At 42.8% G+C, this 19,586-nt stretch overlaps 1 protein-coding gene across 2 annotated transcripts in view; it reads left to right on the forward strand.

Annotated features, from left to right (window-relative positions):
- NEDD9 (neural precursor cell expressed, developmentally down-regulated 9) overlaps positions 1 to 19,586 on the forward strand; it is a 160,040-nt gene that overhangs the window by 112,127 nt on the left and 28,327 nt on the right. The window contains exon 1 of one of the 2 annotated variants that reach the window (XM_017660948.3): positions 4,266 to 4,453. The exons of the other annotated variant lie outside the window; for it this stretch is intronic. Coding sequence (XP_017516437.2) covers positions 4,442 to 4,453 — 12 coding nt within the window. The 5' untranslated portion in view covers positions 4,266 to 4,441. Of the gene's footprint in view, positions 1 to 4,265; positions 4,454 to 19,586 lie in introns of those variants that run through there. 2 annotated transcript variants of the gene reach the window in all.

A 19,586-nucleotide genomic window follows, 5' to 3' on the forward strand; every position in this document is an offset into this window, starting at 1 on the left:
ATCCTCTTATTTATTTATTCAGCAAGCGTTGTAGCACGTGTAAGCCCACGAGGGACACAGAGATACCACCTCGGCCCTCTGGAGCTCACCTTGGAGCTGGGGCAGCAGACATCAAGCAATCATGATACAATGTGGAAAAGCCTTATAATAGAGCCGTGTTGTGAGCACAGTGGGGGCATAGTGAAGAGAGGGAGGAATTAATTCCAAAAGGAAGAGGTGGGTAGGGTGGGGGTTGTTGACAAGGAAGCACAAAAGAGTTAGTGTCGGGGCTCAGCTTGACAGCAGAAGAGTGAAGGGAGGACATTCTCCGCAGAGGGACCGTCTGTGCAAAATCAGGACAGTACAAGTGTATCTTGCAGTTGGTGAGTCCCCCAGTGCTGCTGGAGGGTGGGATGTGGGGTAGGGGATAAGGCCAGAAGGGGAAGTGGGCTCAAATTATAGTCCACGCCAAAGTGTATGGACTTCATTTTTTAAGGCATTGTAAGCGTCCTTAGAAGTTTTTAAACATAGTAGTAAGGTGATTGACTCTATACTCTAGGAATTAAACAGGTAGTTCTGTGGAATATCCATTTGAGAAGCAAGAGATTTCAGGCAGGGAAGCTGAAAAGGGATGAGTGGACTCGATAGGACAAGGAGACCGAGGACTGACCTAAAGCACAGATGTTGTTGTGTCCAACCTGACCGGACCTTTGCAAGGCACCCACGCTTCTGAGCAGCCACTTCGCTTCTCTGTGAGGGGCTGCACTCAATGATTGCAGAGGTCCCTTTCTGCCTCACATGCTCCGTCTGTGCCCTTCACCCTTAGAGAGCAGCCACAGGGCTCCTCCCAAGTTGTGGACAGAAGAGTCCCTTCCCTCTAGCAGCCCCTTGATTCTGGGCTATATCCATGCCAGTGTGCCCAGCGACAGCTAGAAACTTGTTTGGACGGCATCTGGTGCCCTGCGCCTTGGTCCTGCCTGCATGAGCATCTGGGGAGACAGAGCTCTTGGCAGACAAGCAGGCAGGGGGCAAGGCTGACAAGCCGCGAGTGCTGGTGAGCACAGGGTAGGGTCCCAACCCCAGTGCCCTGGCCCATTTAGGAGGCTTCCCATGGGAGTACTAGGGTGGCTCCATTAATCAGCCGGCAGCTTTTCTTCAATGCAGTTTAAACAGTATTTTTGCAGCCAAAAATCTCAGGTAATAGAAGGGGCAGGGGCCATTTTTGTACTCACTGAGAGAATTTGTGTTTCCCCAAAGGGTTTTGAAGGAAATATACTCAGTGACACTAACCAACTAGCAGCTATCCTCATTTGCATTGAGACCAGAGCTCAGTGTTTTAACAGCCTGCTGTCCTTGAGTTTTTAAACAAAGGTTGAAACACAGAGAAACAGATCACATCATTCCCTGCTCCAAACCCTCCATTGACTTCTGTCACACCCAGGAGAAACTCTGAACTGCTGTGACTTACCACTCTGTGCAACTTCTGAACCCCACCCTTGGGGACCTTTTCCTGGGGCACCCCAGCCTGCTTGCTGGTCTTGGACCCACCAAACTCATTTCTACTTCAGCCCCTTTCCATGGGTTGCTTCCTCTATCTGGAATGTTCTTTTCCCAGATCTTTGAGTGGATCCATTGTATTATTCAGATGCATGCTTCAATATTATCTCCTGAGAGGGGCTTATCTACCCATTCTTTCTAAAATAAAACACCCCCTACCCTAGCCACCCCTGGTGTGTTTTCCTCTAGCAATTTCCCCTGCTTAGTTTTTCTTCATGGCATTTATCACTCCGAGGCTATGTACGTTTATATTTTATATACATGTATGATTGTATATAATATATACATTTAATTATTTATATGAATATACATTTAATTATTGTCCTTCTAGACTGTAAGCTCCATGAGGGTAGGAATTTTGTCTCTCTGGGCTGCTGCTATATCTCCCTCCCCCAGAACAATACCTGGCACACAGTAGGTGCTCAGTTGATATTTGTTAAGTTAGAAAGCTACCCTGTGAAAAAATGGCACACAGATGAGGGGATTCTGCCACCTCTTTCTGAATGCTTACCACACCTATAACATTGATAGCAGCCTAATAGTAATGACAGTTATAATTAATATAATAATTAACTAGATATTGCTATTTAAATAATATATCACAATGTTATATGATATAATAATAAAAAAGATAAATTTAAATAATGAGTAACAGCAATAAAAATAAGCAACCATTTATTAATTATATATAATTTATTAATCTGCATTATTACCTTGAGGTAGGAATTCCTATTTTCTCTGTTTTACCCTTTAGGACACCAATATTAAGAAATTTTGGTTAAGAAATTTGTTGGGATTCGAACACAGGTTTACCTGACTCCAATGCCTTTATGTAACTAACTAGACACTGCTCCAAACCACCTTGAAACGAACTTTGGGTAGGTTTTAAGTGTATAACTGTACAGGACAGAAACAGGAAAGTAGGAGAGCCACTTGGTGTGAGTCAAGCTTTCTAGATAGAGAGTGAAATGACAAAAAGCCCTAGTATATGATTTGGTACCCTGAAAGCATTCAAATAGTGGGGGAGGGGGCTAGTTAGTGTTCACCTGCTCAAGGGTACTCATCAAACAAACAGAAGATGATTCAGCTTTACAATTTAGGAAGCCAAAGGGATGTTGTCTAGATCTCCTGGACACCACAAGACTCATCCTACAGATGGGAAGGCCTCTGGTCGATCCAGGCAAACACCAAAACCAATTTCCTGCAAACTCATGATTCTCCCATAAGTCTCTGGGACCGTTAGGGAGATCCTTGCAGTGCAATATGTAGTGTGTTTAATTCGTGTTCAGAAAGACCTTCAAAATCACTCAGGCTCATTTTCTCTCTAAGGTCAAAGGAGGAAAAGTGAGGTGGCGGGGAGGCCAGAATGGGCATATGAACCTCATTATGACCGCCTAGAAGTCACATCCAGGAAATCGGGCCCTGTGAGCCCTGTATCTGGAAACCACTCATGTGGGACAGCTGCTCTTCTGTTCATTTTGCTTCGACCATAAAAGTAGAATTTTAATCCATTGGGAATTTGGGGGTAAGGAGAAATCAAACTGATTCTGATCTAACTCTGTCAGGAAAAAAAAATAAGGGATGATTTTTCCATTCAAGTCGTGTAGTCTGGTTGGAGTTCACCCTACTCAAGGTTTGTCTGCACTTACCAAGTCTCAGTCCTGAGGCCCAGTGGGAAGGAATTTTCCCCTTACTGCTCTATCTTTCAAAAGAGTTGTTAAAGTCCACCATTTCTATCCTCTCCTGGGTGATTTCTTTCTCTATGGAAATCATGAAGCTGAACCAACTAAGTGTTCTGTGCTTCGCTGTAGAGTCGCTGGTCTTTTTAAGCAGGCTTATCAGTGGGCATTTTTGTTCCCTCCCGTAAGTGTTGGGGGCTAAGGGGTTCATGGGTCTTTTTCAGGAGAGAGGTCAGAAGGAAAACCTGCAGTGTTCAAAGCTGGAGCTAGAAATGCCAGCCATCATAGAACACGGTAGTCAGTGGAGAGCGATGATATATAGGACATGCACTGTCCTGCCCCATCCGACAGGTCACATCTAACCTTTATTCTCCCCAGAGGCACAGAAGGTCGCTGAAGGTGGCTGACACTCAACTCTGTGCAGCCCTCGTGAAAAGCCGGCCAGGGAAACCCTGGTTCCTGGAGTTCCTTTTCACTGAGGGAGAATTGTATTTTGGCTCCTTGCAGACTGACGTTGCAAGTACTTTGAACACTGAAAAGAACAAAAAAAATCAAACAGCCACAGTAAAGGGGAGGGGAGGGAGGAGAGAAAGGGAGAGAGATATCAGCAGGGGTAGTTAGTAAAAAGAGGCCCGGAGACAGAAAACCTTTTGTTCCCGGAGTTCGTTTCATGTAGAGATTGGGAGGTGAAGGGCTTTGAAATGAAATGCGTCTATGAAGGAGTTGCTAGGTCACAGATGCACGACTGTCGGACTGCTTTGTGAATTCCATTTCTTTAAAACTTAAGTTAATCTTGAAAAGAATCTCCCTTTCCCGCGATTTTGTAGCAGAGGGCGGGTGGGGTGGGGGGCAGTAAGGTTCTGGAAGGTTCCCCACTTTATTTTATTTCCTACCCTTTCTGGTAACGTAAAAAGAAATGACCACATTACAAGTTCTTTGTCAGGAGTTTTCCGAAGTTAAGAGGTGGGCGGGGTATCCGCGCCACCTTGGCCCGCCAGCCAATGGCGGGCGGTATGCAGATGCGGCTCGGGATCCGCCTGCCGCAGGCAAAACAGTGAGCTCAGAGGCGAGCGGGCGTAGCTGCGCGGGAGCTCGGCGCTGCGCCTGACAGCCGCCGCGGGCCGTCTCCGCTTTCGATAGCCCTGCACTCCCTGCAGGGACGGACGTGCCAGTGTTCCATGCAGTCTCTCTAGGGTAGGAAAACGGCTCCATTCCCCGCTGCCGAGATGAAGTATAAGGTAAGGACGGTGTGTGTGTGTGTGTGCCCAGCGTGACAGCTCTGCAGGGACTTCTGTGCCGAGTGACTTCCGAGATGGGTCCCAGTCACTGCGGTTGGCAACACAGGCAGGCAGGGCAGATTCACTGAGACCCACTCCGGGAGTTCTCCGCACACACGGGTTCCTCTCTGAAAGTTTGGGGCATTGGTCTTAGAGCCGGTCTGCGGCAGCCCCTGTGGACCAAAGGGTGTCTCACTTGGAGGGGAGCACGCATTAACTCAGGTCTCCGGGGCTCCCCGGGGCCTGGCCACCTCTGTCACCTGGACGGGACATAGAAAGAGAGGAATCACACTGGCTCTTAAAGCAGTTTTCAGCCTTTGCCTTCAGCCTTTGGTTGGAAAGCAGTTTGCCATATATATTTTTAGTGAGAGAAATAAAAGTCCCAGGTACTATGATACAGTTGATCATGGAGAATTTTGACACCCTTACATGATGTTGGATAATATAAAGACAAAATGAGAATTTGCCATTTCTTGAAAACATTTTTATTGGCGTTTGAATGGACTAAGGGACTGAAGGGAACTTGTCCTTGAAGCTTACAGAGTGTCATAATACGACGGCTCCATTATCTTCCCATTCATTTCACACCGGTTTGTGTATTTTTTTCTTGGCAAAAGAGTTATACTTGCTCAGAGTAGCCCATGTTGTTTAAGCACATTGCAACAAATGGAGTGCGAATTTTCCATGGTGAAAGAGTATTTCTAGAATAGACATGATTCCCAGTGCTTTTCAACAAATGTGCTGTTATTAATATGAATGTCGGCAAGGCGCTTATGCTTTTGGATTGACAGTTTGTATTACCTGTCTGACCTTCAGGATGGTGTTAGCTTGCAGCTGCTTTGCTTCCTTTCTACATTATCTAACTTCTGGTCCACCCTGTTTTAATGTGAGGCTGTAAATCCTTGGTTCTGGCTAATAGCCACTGGCTAACCTCAGTGATAAATCTTTTATTCAAAAGTCTTAAATCTTGTTCAAAAGCTCTAAGTGTGGAAAGTCTCTATTGTAATGCATGAGTTATAGTTCTCCATGAAAAGGCTACAGTGTCTGCAGTCACAGGGATCAGCTATCATTGTCCTATCAGCTTTCCATTCTCTGCCTCAGTAAGAAAGATCAGAGGGATGAGTAATCCTGAGGATTCTTAATATTTTTGACTTTTGGATGCAACCAGAAACACATCCTTTTACCTGACAGGGAAGTTCTTTTTGAAGTGTTTCACCCCGTATTTCCACAGTTCCCTATTTAAAACAGCGATAGGACTAGATACTCTTAGCCGGCAGCAGTCCTTTGCCCCTCCTCTCCCTATTACTGAATGCCTATAGTTTCATAAAAGCCAGCTTGCAAGGGAAAAAGAGAAAATATGTTCAGAATATATTATTAGAAAAGTATAAATAGCTGAAATTTCCATTGAGTGCTGCATTCTAGAGAGTGTCCAAAATGACTTTATTAACCTCATCATGTTTAGTTTTACACTTATGGAAAGAAAACATGGCAACTTACAGTGTAAATTGCCCTTGGCAATGCATGGAGAAAACCTGCATCTAACCAGTGTTGACCCACTGCCAAGTGATGTAAATATGTGATGTTCACTATCTCGTGGACACCTTCGCCAGCAATATTACCTACCTCTCTGACTGATCAAGTGACAGATTAACACATTGTGAGGAATATTAAATAAAAGAAGAGCTGGAGCAGTGTACTTTCCCTTTCTCATAAAACCTACTTTCTCTTTAGTCAAGAGTGGACAACTGTGTTTCAGGAGAGGATTTGGCCATTTTAAGTCGAGGAGATGACACAAAGGTAGAGGAGTGAGAAATGACATTTCTCAAGACTCACCATAACTATGGTTTTATTATATGCATACAAAATACATAAGTATATAGAAATGTATATTTATATTTAAATGTATCTATTTTAAATAAATCTATATTAAATTAATTCATTATTTATTATATTTAAAATATTTAAGTATAGAAATATAATATATATAATACTTAACTCTCCCAATAACTCTATGAGGTGGTTATTATTACATTCTTCTTCAAATGTGAAAATTGTGGCACAGTCAGGCTAAGTACTTTATCCAAATCCATACAACTAAAAAGTGGCAGAGCTGTTTATTGAACCAGTGATCTGGCCAGAAAACTTCTGACTCTAAACCAGTATTAAAGAAAGAGAAAGAATCATCGATGACCTCCCTCAAATGCCCTGTGTCTGATGTCTTCTTCCAGGAAGTCTAGACTGTTTCATCTCAAATGTTCCTGCAGGATAGATTTTTTTTAGGCAGTCTCTTTACAAAGCAAAGTGAAATGCATGTTTGGCAGTTATTTGTTTAATTTGAGCCACTTAGGTAGTTAAACCAGATAATTATTAGATTGTAAAATCCTGGAGTCAGAAATTATCTTTTAAACAGTATGTTGCTCTATACATTGTAAATTTAGCAGTCAGACTTATGTGCACTGAGAGATTTATAATCCAGCCACTGTCAGGTTTTTTTAACCAGATTATCTGGTTTGGCTACTTCAGGGATCATAACTATAGGACAACTAAAATGTCACTCATGTTGCCCTTATATGCAGCTCCAGGTCAGCCAGCTATGTATTTGCAATAATCTTGAGAACTGTGGAATGTAAGCTGTTACTTTGGTAAAGTTTTTTGATTAGCACATATCTAGTCTATTTTTATTTCATTGTGGTTTTTTTATTTGTTCACAGGAAGGCTGCAGTCACTCTCTTATGCACTTCTGTTACTTTTCTCCTAAAATGATTCAATCTGAGGTTCTTTGAGAGTAAATGATGGGGGCCTCACTTATTATGTTGTGAAATGGGGGTGGGGGCTGTGACTCAGTGGTGGTGGCCTGCTCTGTGAGGGCTCCCCTCCTGAGCGTCTGGAAGCAGATTGCAGATTGTGGTCGCTATCTAGCAGGAGGGTGATTGAAGGGTAGGTGCACAGCTGTGTTTGAGCAGGGGCCCAAGACCACGCCCACTTTGTGCAGGACTAGGCCTTGTCCCTGTTCAGCAGGCATTGCCCGTTTGATATCTACTAGCTGAGCAGCTTTTGTGCTTGGCCAAATTTCTGAACCCTGTGTGCCTACATTAAAATTCTAAATAATCATTTATCTAGTCTACTTTTCAATAAATTCATTCTTAAGCATTTTGAATGAAGAAATATAACAGAAGGCACTTAAAATACAAATGAGAAAACTACTGAAATTTTGGATTCTGTGTTCTGGTTAAACTGTGGGCCAGGCAGGTTGGGTAAACAAGAAAGTATATACTATTAAAAGCTGTTGAGGAGACAATATTTTTATTTTTTCAAACTAGCTTGGGAAACAATGATCAAGGGTCTTTGATTTAGTCAATATGGTCATTTATGACTTATTAAATTCTCAGTTCTTTCCTTACTTTAACATTTGGTTTTAAATTCTTTATTGTTTTCTAAATGACTTGTTGCACTCAGTCCAAATTAGGGACTCTTGTCCCCTCTTTGTTAAATCTTACATGAGATCTATGAATTTGAAAGCACTAAAAGATGCTTTGAAAAAATACTAATTTAATTATTTGTTTCTCTATGTATTTATTTATTGAGCAAACTCATTTTTGGAGCTGAATGACTTATCTCCACAGAGATGAAAGTCTTTACAGAACTGAAGGTGTTCTGATGACACCAAATTTAGCAAGTTGCAATAGTGTGGAAACATACCAAGAATTCCTTCAGCATCCTTTCCTTGTGGAAAATCACATCAGTCCTCTTCTCAGAATTCATCAGTGGCTTCCTGTCTGTACCACCCCCTTCCTTCTCAATAACCCCCCTTCCACAGACGTCTAAAAAAAAAAACTTCCTCTCTGCTTTTCAAGCCCTTTGCAAAATGCTCTCCCTCTTTTGTGACCTATGACCTCTTCCGCTCTCATTTCTTCATTCATTCAGACTTCTCAACACCAGATTTGCATAGGGCTCACCTCCTCTACCCACACAGACTTGACACGCTTACAGCGCACCCTGTACCCGGGCCTCTCTTCTGCCTTTTGACTCTGCTGGGGGAAATTTTGGTCTCTTGCTCCTGTTCATTTGACCCTGTCCCTTTGTGCTTACGTGACTGGGTTAGTCTGTCACTTCCCACAATCAAGCGCCCTCATCCAGCCACTCTATAAAACAATCAAAAGCCTAAGCCTTCATCTCCAAGACTGTCCTGTAATCCCTATGATTGGCTTTATGTTTTCACCTCTGCCCTGCCCTGTTAGCACTATCTTACTTATTAACCTCTTTCAATCAAATCACTATCTAAATGATACCTGTAACTCACATAGGCTGTCCGTTGAGGCTGTCCAGTTTTAGGCAAGCCAAGCCCCACTGAATACGAGACACCCACCCTTTATTTGTGTTTAGAGGCAGATTGATAGACAAATCCTTGAATAAAAACTGTTACCTAGGATCTCTTCTGGCTTGACGAAGCATGGCCCTGGTCTTACAACGTTCTTGTAGTAGAGACAGGATAGAGTGTGGGCTTTGGAGAAAGGCATTTCTGTCTCTTGTGACTTAATGCTTTATGACCTTGAGCAAGTTAAGCTCTGGGTGGTCTTATCTGTAAAAGAGATAATAATGCCCTCATACTATTGTTCTAAGGCGTAAACAAGATAACATAGGATGTAAAGTACTTACTATGGCTCCAGCATATAGTAAGTAGACAATGCCAGTCTCCCCTGGCTCTCCTTATATGAGTAGTTGCTCAGTAGATGTTGAAAGGATAGTGTGGACTCTCAGTAACAGGCTTATGTCCAAATCCCCGTTACTAGGTTAAGATGGTTGAGTGTTATTCAGTGTTCCATGGGCCTGGGTGTGTAATGCAGAAATGCTGATGCCAGCCATAGGAACTTACCAGCATATCTGTATGCCCACTTGCTAATATATTCATGACTTGGCATCTTCACTGTTATAAATAAGATTTGATATTCCTGAAATCTCAGGACTTTGCTCATAGTAAGTACTCAACCAAAACTGAATTGAATGTCGAATTACATAGAATACTTATAAAAATAACCATTAAAGAGAGTCTTAACTACTGTATGGCATAATGGAAAGAACATGGGTTTTGTTTTAAATTCCACTTTTGTTACTTTCTAATGGTATAAGTTTATAGGCAAGTTACTTCAGACCTCTGTTTTCTTGTTATAAAATGAGAGTAAATTACTTGTCTTACCATATAGTTGTAAGGATATCATATATGAAAATCATTGGTTTCTAGCACATAGTACAAATGGCAGCTATTACATGATGCACTATAAGGTATATAACTTGTATACACAGATACACAGACAGGAGCATAATAAAGATAAAAATTTGAGAGGAAAGATTTGCTAGAATTCTTTATCCTTAAGAGTAATTTTAGTGAGGAAAATAGAAAGTCATCAATGTAAAAAATGTAAAAAATCAAGGATGAAATGCAAAGGAGGTCGAGCTGTGGAATCCAACAGTTCAGGGTAATCCATATCCCCTATCCTACTGTGGTCAATTTGAGTGACAGATGTAAAGTAAGAGGTCTTGTTTAGATCATTCTAGGGTTAGAAAGAAACCTAAACAAATTAGTTTGAAATGCCAGCCACTGGGACAGTGGCATTACTCTGCAGTAATATATAGACTTAATTACCAAGCCTCCTTGTTAAGATAAACAAAAAGGGACCATTGGAAAGAAATACTACATTTCCAACTTAAAATGCAAAGAATAGCTGCCAGTTTCCTAGGCAACAGATGATGGCAAAGAGTATGGCATGGGTAAGAGAGCCCCCCAAAAAAAGAAAACCTGTTTACACTCTTTGGCATCTTCCCCCACCCCCATCTTATTTACTTTGAACATTCCAGTCATCTCCCTGAGGTAATTTTTACTGGCTACTGAGGACTCTCCATGCCTGGGGAACATTACAGCCTAGCTGAAAAAATTATCTTCCCAAGGAATCTTCATTTTAAAATAAATGGCCTTGTTGATGACCTCTTCTACCCTCCCTTGGAAAGAGAGATTCTTTTAGAAAGTAGTGTTAGTAGGCAATGAGGTCTAGGTAAATTGAGGCATATACTTGGAGGAAGATGAAACAGGCACTCCAGAAAATATGAGTGACCAGTGATGGTATGTGACAGTGATATTTTCAAGGATGGGTTTGGGGGTGGGGCAGGTGATCATGTAGATATTAAAACTGCCAGTGGAATGTTTTCAAATACATATGCTTGGGGCCCATATCATGGACTACTGAATACTAGTTTCTTCTTAAAAAAGAGCTAGTCTTTCCCCTTGTCTCCACCCCAAATGGTGCTAAATGGTATTTAAGTAGGTGCTTATTCAAAGCCTGGGTCCATTGATTTGGAGATGTCTCTCTTTGTACATTTTGGTGTGTATGTTGGAAATGAGAATGCCTCCTGATTTCTAATGTCAAAGTAATAGTTATTTTAGGAAAATTGTTCTTTATGTGGAATGTTGAGGTTTACGCTTATAGGAAATAAAGACTAAGCGATCATGAATGTGTAAAAGTTCAAGCATTGCACAAAAATGGTTGATAGGTCCTTTGAATTTAAGTTTAATTCCTTCTTTACTCTTTGTGTGTGTGTTGTTGGGAAGGGGGTTATTTGTGAAACTCAGTAGAAATGCAGGCAACCCAAAGGCATATCAAGTTACAACTTGAAGCATATCTTTCTATTTATTAAAACAATAGGGACTTAGAGAGTAGGATGCAATTAAGATCTGTCCTCATTTCTTTTAGTTGTGTGGAAACCTATGCTATCTCTTACATGAATTAACCTAACTTTTCACTGATCTGTTTTAGTTTGTTACCCTTAACTGAGCACCTCACTCACTCCTCTAGAACTATCCAGCTCCTCTGGCCCCAGGCCTTGTGCTCCCCTGAGTGAGCTGAGATGGCCAACCCTAATTACCATAGTAAGCAAGCCAGCACACTGGGAAGGCAGTAAAGGACTTCTTGACACTCCAGCCTTCTTAGAATTCAGTCTTTAGTACCTAACAGGGCACATCAGTAATCTGCCAATGAATCTTGTGGGTGTTTTTGTTTGTTGCTAATTGTTTGTGGCACGACTGCAGTGCAGCACAACAGCCTTGGCAGAGCACAATTTTGAAGTCTCTTTCCCTTGAGCACTCCTCTGGGATAGAACTTCCATGTTATTCTCTGATTCTCCAACCTTTTCCACTCGGAGCTTAAGTGTAATGAGCACACCCTTCAACACAGATAAGAGGGAATAATAGGAACACAGGCTTCTTTCAACCCTGTTCACGATGAAGTTGGACTTCCAGACAATCTTGGAGGCCCAGATGCCCTTGGAATATATCTTATTTCCTTATAAAGATCCTCTTGTCAATTAGAGAACATGTCCATTGACTGAATCAAAGACTTTTATCAGTGCCTATCTTTTTTTCTCCCCAATCCTAAATTCAACCAAGGCAGACCCGTTAACAAGATCCATAGTTGCATGCCTATCTTTCTAGTTCAAAATATACATAATTTCTGTGGGTCTGTATCCTTATTTCATAAGGCCAAAATTGTAACATATGGCCTGACAATGGGAAGGATATTTGAACCCGGACTGTCTTGGAAAGTTCAGGAACACATGGTCACTCCAGACAATCAACAGGAGCTGCCCCAGAGATCAATCAGCTGTTGAAGTGTTGCGTTTTCCCTTATGTCAGCCTTTTGACAGGAACTTAATCTAAGAGACATTTTTTTTATGAATTCAGGCAAATTTTTCATATAGAGTCATAAATAATACTTTTAAATAATAAGGTGGTCCTTTTCTTTTTCCTTAAAAAAAACAGGCATCTTTAGAAATGAAGGAAATCTCATCCTGAAATGTGGACATGCACGAAGCACACCTGAGTGCTTTAAGCATCAATGAGGGGGGCTGGATTTCAGTTGTTCTTGTTTTAAGCCTGGTGTGGTAGCTCCCTGCCTCCTAGCCTGCAGCGTCTGCACCCAGCCTTCTGCCTCCCTTATTAAAATCTTAATTACAGACGCAGCTTACTTCATTGCTGGAGGGAAAGAATTTTGTTTCTCTGAACTGTGTCTGTTTCTTGGTGTGGCAGGTGTAATCACAGTGAGATCACTTCTGGTTGTTTTCTTTTCCTGAAGGATTTTTTTTTTTTGAGGGGGAGAAGGACAATTCTTAAGGCACAATTTCATGAGCTCATAATAGTGCAGTAATAATAGCCAGGCTTTGATTTTACAGAGATCCTTTCTTCTGAAGAAATCAGAGTTTTTCATGTATATAATTCCAGGACTCTTCACAATATTAGCTATAAAGAACATGTCTTCAGTATCCCCATTTTGCAGATGTGGAGATGAGGCACAAAAAGCGGTGGTTTCATTGTCATTAGTCTTACTGTGTGAGCACTGAGACTAGAGTCTCTGTTAATTCAGTTTAGCATCCATTCTTCTATCCGGGACTTCTCCCCTGCAGCACTATTGGCATTTAGGCTACATGGCTCTTAGTTGTAGGGACCATCCTGTGCATTGCAGGATGCCCAAGAGCTACCAGTAGTGTACGCATATGCATGCACACACACACACACACACACACACACACACACATGTGCTTTCTGACAACCGAAAATGTCTTGAAGCATTGCACAGTCACCTAGGGGAACAAAATCCCACCAGTTAAGAATCACTAGTCTAATCTCCCGTACTTCCTTCTGCTGAAAAATAGTTGCCTTACTGATTTTATGTGATAGAAGCACAAAAATATAACCACAGAACTGTTTGCCATAGTTTTATCATCACTGAGGTTGAGCTTAATATAACAGATCCTAGCCCAAAGGCAACTTCCTCTTATATGCTTAGCCCCAGTTTTTTCAAGCGAATATCACAAAATACTAAGAAGTGTGGGGCCTCACTCAGGTCACATGTAAAACCATCAGACCATCTAGAGGGCAACCTTAATTCTCCAAAGTCTTTCTCTGGCATACATACATACATACATACATACATACATACATATATATGTGTGTGTGTGTGTGTGTGTGTGTGTGTGTGTGTGTATATAAAATAATAATGGAGCATGCATTTAGAACTTGGCCTTGAAGAAAGCTACTTTATTCTCATAAACTGATGGAGATTATCTACATGCAGGAGCTCGTCTATATACCTGGCCATTGAACAATATCATTTTTGAGGTTTTCTCTTGTTCCCTTTGCTCCTGCCATCTTTCCTCTCTCTCCTAGCTGAGAAGCTGAAGCATCTAAAGGTTCTTTCTTGACACAGCTCCACATTTGCAATGCAAGCAACATAAATTGTGTAACCCTCTCAGCCAAAAGTATAGGTCCATTTTTTAAAACTTTTTGAGGACCTCCCATGTGGGATAATAGCAATCAGGCACCCACCCTAGGTCAGGTGACATCTAAAAGAGACTGAGGGGTGGCATCCAAGTGACATCAACTGGATTCTGGCCCAGAGACAGACCGGGTTTGCTAGCATGTGTATGTATTGGTATGAGTGGGCTGAGGTACAACTTCATACCTTGGTGCAGGAAGATCAGATATATGGGAAGGTAAAAATGGGAAGAGCTTTCCCTTCTGTCAAATGCTTTATTAAAGGTTCTAACTTGTGTGTTTTGACTTTTGAGAAGTGATAACATTTTTGGAAATGTGCTGTATATAGTGGACTCCTTCACAAGCTAATTCTCGTTTCACTTCCCTGAGTACCTGGATATTAGAGGGATTTGTCTAGACAGGCAGATAGATGTGATCCCATGCCAACACTGTAATGTTGGCTGAAATCCAGATGTTCTTTATTGTTAATAAAACCTATCTTTTGGGTGAGTGGGCGGCAAGCCTTCATTGTTATATGGCGCCTGTCAGATTTATCTAGGGACAGAACCCTGAAAAGAGTTTGTGCCTGCCCCATGTTTTTGATCCTCTGCCAATATACTGTGCTTAAATCTATCAAAACCAGGCAACCTGGGACAACTGCTTGTAAATTCCAGGGCTTAATAGCAACAACACTAAATTCTAAGGTAGAGCAGGTCCTCAGGACGCACCTCCTGGTCCAGTGGAAAACAATCTGAGACTAAGAGGGGAACCAGATGCTGGTTCTGGCTCTCCTGCTGATCTAACAGGAGACTGTCAGGGCTGGAAAACAAGAAGATTGTGTTACAATGATCTCTAGGATCCTTTCTTAGTCTAAAATTCTAGTCTAGTGGGTTCGCAAACTATATGTGACTTCTGGTTCTAAAACCTACAGAAACCTAGGTATTCTTCCACCTTCCTTAAGATCCCCAGGAATTGCTTAAGAAAATCTTAGATCCCAGAAGAGTGAAAAATTGAGTTCTTGAAAGTACATGTATTATTTATGATTATCAGACTTGTAAAGAAAAGCTAATTTACTTTTCCTTAATACTGTCAGCAGTCAAATTCATCTTCCATGGCTGGCCAAGAAATACTGGAGGTTGACTATGAAGTCATACATAGACACACGTACATGCACACCTACCTAACAACCCACTTGTAATTTTTCTTACACAAAACACAGAATTTTGCTGTAGGCTTTTGTTGGTTTCATGGTAGACAAATCCCAACATACAAATATTTCTGTCCTGCATCAACCTTAAATCAAGGGAGAATAGATGGCATTCATTCTAGGGAAGAAAGGGAACTCAGCATTTGAAGAAAACGCTTTTTAATCTCACAGCTATGCTGTCCATATCACGTTTCCAAATCTGGTCAGACAGAACAGTCTGAGATCCAAATAGCCAAATTTGCAATGAACCTCAGATCTTCTCACCGATGCTCAAGAAGTAGTGTGACTTTGAATATGAACCACCAAAGTATAGCTGGGTTCTGAATCATCCTCCATCACACAGGAGTAGGCCGGTAAGGAAGAGATGGTGAGATTCCCAAACCTGGGAGCCTTATAGGTGGCCCTGCACAGGACACAGCCTCAGAGAGTATGTCAGGGCCACCACATGTCAGAACCTTTGGGAGACAAGTGTCTAGTGTCACACTTCTTAAAGCATCTCCCATTCAGAAGGGCTCCTGGGCTGGAAAAATCAAAGAAAACATGAAGACTTGGGACAGAGTAAATGGCATGAATATTCAGATAGGTCCAAGATATGCATGCAAGCTTTGTGACCCGTCATAGGGGTTTAGAAGCACTTTCCAGAAAGTGAAAGTTATTGGCTGAAATGTGGTCTAGGCGCCAGAGGAATCTGTGATGGCATGTTAAGCTCCACTCACCAGGGTTCAGAAATAGGACTGAAGATGAGGGGGCCTCGCAGGATGCTGCTGCCTTTCTGTGGCTGCTTCAGGTCATATACCAAAAAGTGTGTCAGATTGCAGTCAACAGCTATTGCTGAGAAAAATCTCAGATGTGATATGGATCATATCTTCTAACTCTTGAACTTGAAAGCCTCATTTCTGCTACTTAACAATCTGCAGAGGATCCAGGTCTTAAAAAAATTCAACATGCCAGCTCCATCTGGTGAAAGAACACAGATGCAAACCAGATATTCCAAGAATCAAAATCCAGGGACTTGTAGATATTCATGTTTCCTGACTATGGCTGTTTCCTTCTTTTAGGAAACCCCACACCCCCCTATATCCTCAAGTAGATGGTGGGAGGAAACCAAAGTGGTTTCCCAGCCCTCAGACTGAAGCTGGGTTCTGTCAGCTGGCACAAAACCACAGGAGCTTTTCTTTCTCTTCTCCCCGTGTCCTGAGCCTGACCTTGACCATGCTCATCCCTCAGCTACCTCCTCTAGGATTGATTTCCTGGACAATGGCCATTTCCTTCTTCACTGTGTCTGTTTCTCAGGATCTGTCTGCTGTGTGTGTGTGTGTGTATGTGTGTGTGTGTGTGTGTGTGTGTGTGTGCATGCGCACTCATGCATGAGCCCCGCCAGAGGCCAGGGCTAAAGTTCAGGGGGTTGGGTACAGGAAAGCCATGTTGTTGAGAACGTGGCTGCCCTGAGGCCCTGGCAGGAGCTCCTGCATGATAAATATAGAATGAAGTAAAAATAATAAAAGGAAGCCAGGGCCACTGACGAAGCTCTCAGGTCCTCAGGGGGTGGCACATCAGCCACTGTGTCTCATTTCTCTTCAAAGGGCAGCATGAATGGTCATGTTAATTACAAGTCGCACCTCTCTATTTGGAATAGCAGATAATTTACCTGGCAGCAGGAGTAAAAGCTTTCTTGACGTTTTGATAGCAGGGAGGCTGGGAGGGGGAAAGGTCGTTCCGCCCAGAGCTTTCTGTACCCACTGTTCTGGCTGGCTGTACAGTACTTTCTTTCCACTCCTCAGGCGTAGCTGGGGAACCAGGAACGGCAGAACTCAAACATTCTGGCCAAGTGGGAATGGTGCTCAGTCACCTGCCCCTAGATGTAGTTGGCTCTACGGAAGGGAGAAAAGTCTCTTACAGAGACCATTGTATGGAACCGGGCTGGGCTGGTCAGCTCCTCTCGGCCTTCCTGTTTGCTCAGTGGTGTGGACACAAGATTCAGGCTCCCATCGACGTCATTATCCTGTTTTAATAGGGAGGGGCGGGCACTGTGCGGCTTGCTGTCCCCCACACGCTCTGGTTGTGAGCTTGCAGGACTTGGACATCTGTCTTTCTGGCCATCTGTCTTTCTGGCTCTGTTACTTCATCTTCCCAGGTCTTTCTGAGAATTTTAACCCAATATCTTCTTGACTTCTCTAGAAAACAATTTCACTGTCACTGTACAGAGCCAGGAAATCAGAGTCCAGAATCCATTTCAAATTAGCGAACATCTAATGAGTGTGTATTTTGTTTTTAGCCCCTGGGCTACAGTTCTGGAAATGCCAAAGGAATAAGACAGCGTCCCTGAACTTAAGTTCAGAGTCCTGGATGGGATCATGCAGCTCATACTGCAGAAACTACTACCGCAGACGACCAGAAAGGGAAACAACCAGATAGGTTTTGGCGAGATATTCTGGTTATGGGCAGATGAATTTTGAGATGGGAAGAGGTTGAGTGTAGGAAAACCAGTGGGGAAGCAGTTGCTGTGCTCCCGAAAAAAAAGTTGAGGGCCTGACCTGGGCGTGGCTGTGAGGAGAGAGCAGTGGCCAAGACGATCGGGTTTTGGGTTGTGAAGATGCTCAGCAAACTCTGAGGCTCCTATCTTGGGCAGCCATGTGCACACAGCTAACTAAGAGAAAGTAGGAGAAAGGGTGCTCTGCGCTTGTTGAGTTAGAGGTGAAGATTCCCTTGGACAACTGGAAATACAGCACAAAGAGCGGCAATAGTACTGAGGCTGGAGCTCTGGGTCTCGGTGTCACCTGGCCCTTTTCGTGTCATCAGCATGGCTGACATTTCCTGCAGAGAGTGAGAATATAGAGAAAAGTGCAAAGGTGAGATCCCTTTGGAACACTATCATTTAAGGGATGGGAAAAAAAATGTTTTCAGTTGTGAAGGAGAGGAAAGATGAGTGGTCATGAGAATGAAAGAAATCAGTGCATCAGTAAGTGGAATAGTGGAAGTGAAGAGAGACTTTCAAGAAAAATGGAGGTGCACATCCATGCCAGCAGCTGCCACAATCAGGGCTCACTGAAATAGGGTTTATAACCCCAAACACAGATTTCCAATCCTGGTCAGAACCACAGCTTTTGTAGCACATATGCTTGACTTTATTAAATACTGTCCTAATCTTGGAGCTGCAGACATAGGCCTAAATTCTTGTCTCAGCAATATGAGCTTCTTCCTAGGTAACTTGGTAAATCATTAACTTCTTGAGCCTCATTTTTCTCCTGTGTAAAGTAAAAGAGGTGGACTATCATTGTTTAAAGTTCCTCTGGCTTTTGAGCTCTGTGCCCCAATTGTTTGGGCGCCTTGCCAAGCTCTAGATGAAGCACTGCTGACTGCCAAGCTGGAGGCTAACCATCCAACTGGGTATAGAATTACAGAGCTCTCTTATCTCTCCTTGATTTGTTTCTGTGTTGACCTTCCCTGCCCTGGAGAGAAATGTCCCAGAGTGGGTGGGAGAAAGACTAGATCTTGAGTAGACAAACTGCCTCTCCTGGGTTTTTCTAAGATATTCAGATAAATCATCTTTCTGACTTTGTGACCTGAAAGAGTCACACGTCTGCACTGCTGAGAGGGTCCCCCCACCTCCTCCAGCCACAGGAATTAACTCCTGATTTGCCTATTTATGAGTTGTGTGAATGAGATGGCTTGTGTTCCTGTCAAACATAATTTGCTGTTAATTTTCCCACTGAACTCTTGCTCCCACACACCAAGGATTTTCAAAAGCCACACTCCTCACCCTTATTTTTTCCACTTTCTGATGCATTGTATTCTGCTAGAATCTGAGATTTATCCATGATTTGTGCAGGAATGTTATTATCATTATTTTGTCTCCGAAGGTCTGTTGAGTGCACCAATAGCTGATGTAGGCAAATTTCGACAAGAGGTTGCAGTGCCTGGAACTCGTTACTCATTTAGAGAAACATTGCTCTGCGAATAGTTCTCCTGAAATGTAATTGTGAGCAAGAGAAACATTTTATGTGTATAAAAATATACATAAAAGCACCATTAGAATAGGATCAACCCCTGGTTGAGAATGGAGAGGTGAAGCAGGTAGGGTGCCTAAGGCTAAGGTGCCATGCAGCAAATTGAATGGTAGGGTAGCTTCCTAAATTGCTTCCTAAGTTGCAGGTGCCATTAGAGCGCTTGCCCAGAATGAAGCCACTCAGTCTCCCCCAGCAAACCAGTGAGGCTGTTATCCTCACTCTCATTTCACAGATGAAGAAGTTACGGCACAAAGGGGAGCGACAATCTGCCCAGGTCACACAGCCAGGACCCCAAGCCCCAGCAATCTATTTGTTCCATAGACATGACAAGGAGAATATTTATCTTCGGAACTTCACTATATAGTGGAACTGAGCCCAGTTAGGAGGAGATTGTGTGGCAGAGCTAAGGTGTCTTAGAGTTCTGGAAAGAGGATTGAAGCAAGAGCCTGCAGTTCTGTTCCATCCCTGACACCAGCAGTGTGGCCCCCAGCAAATGATGAACTGGTCTCCCAGGACCTGTTTTGCTCAGCAGTCAACCAGGGCAGTTGGGCTCAGTGCTCTCTAAAGGCTGTGATCTCCCGT

Source organism: Manis javanica, chromosome 16, assembly GCF_040802235.1.
Source record: "Manis javanica isolate MJ-LG chromosome 16, MJ_LKY, whole genome shotgun sequence".
Lineage (NCBI taxonomy): Eukaryota > Metazoa > Chordata > Mammalia > Pholidota > Manidae > Manis > Manis javanica.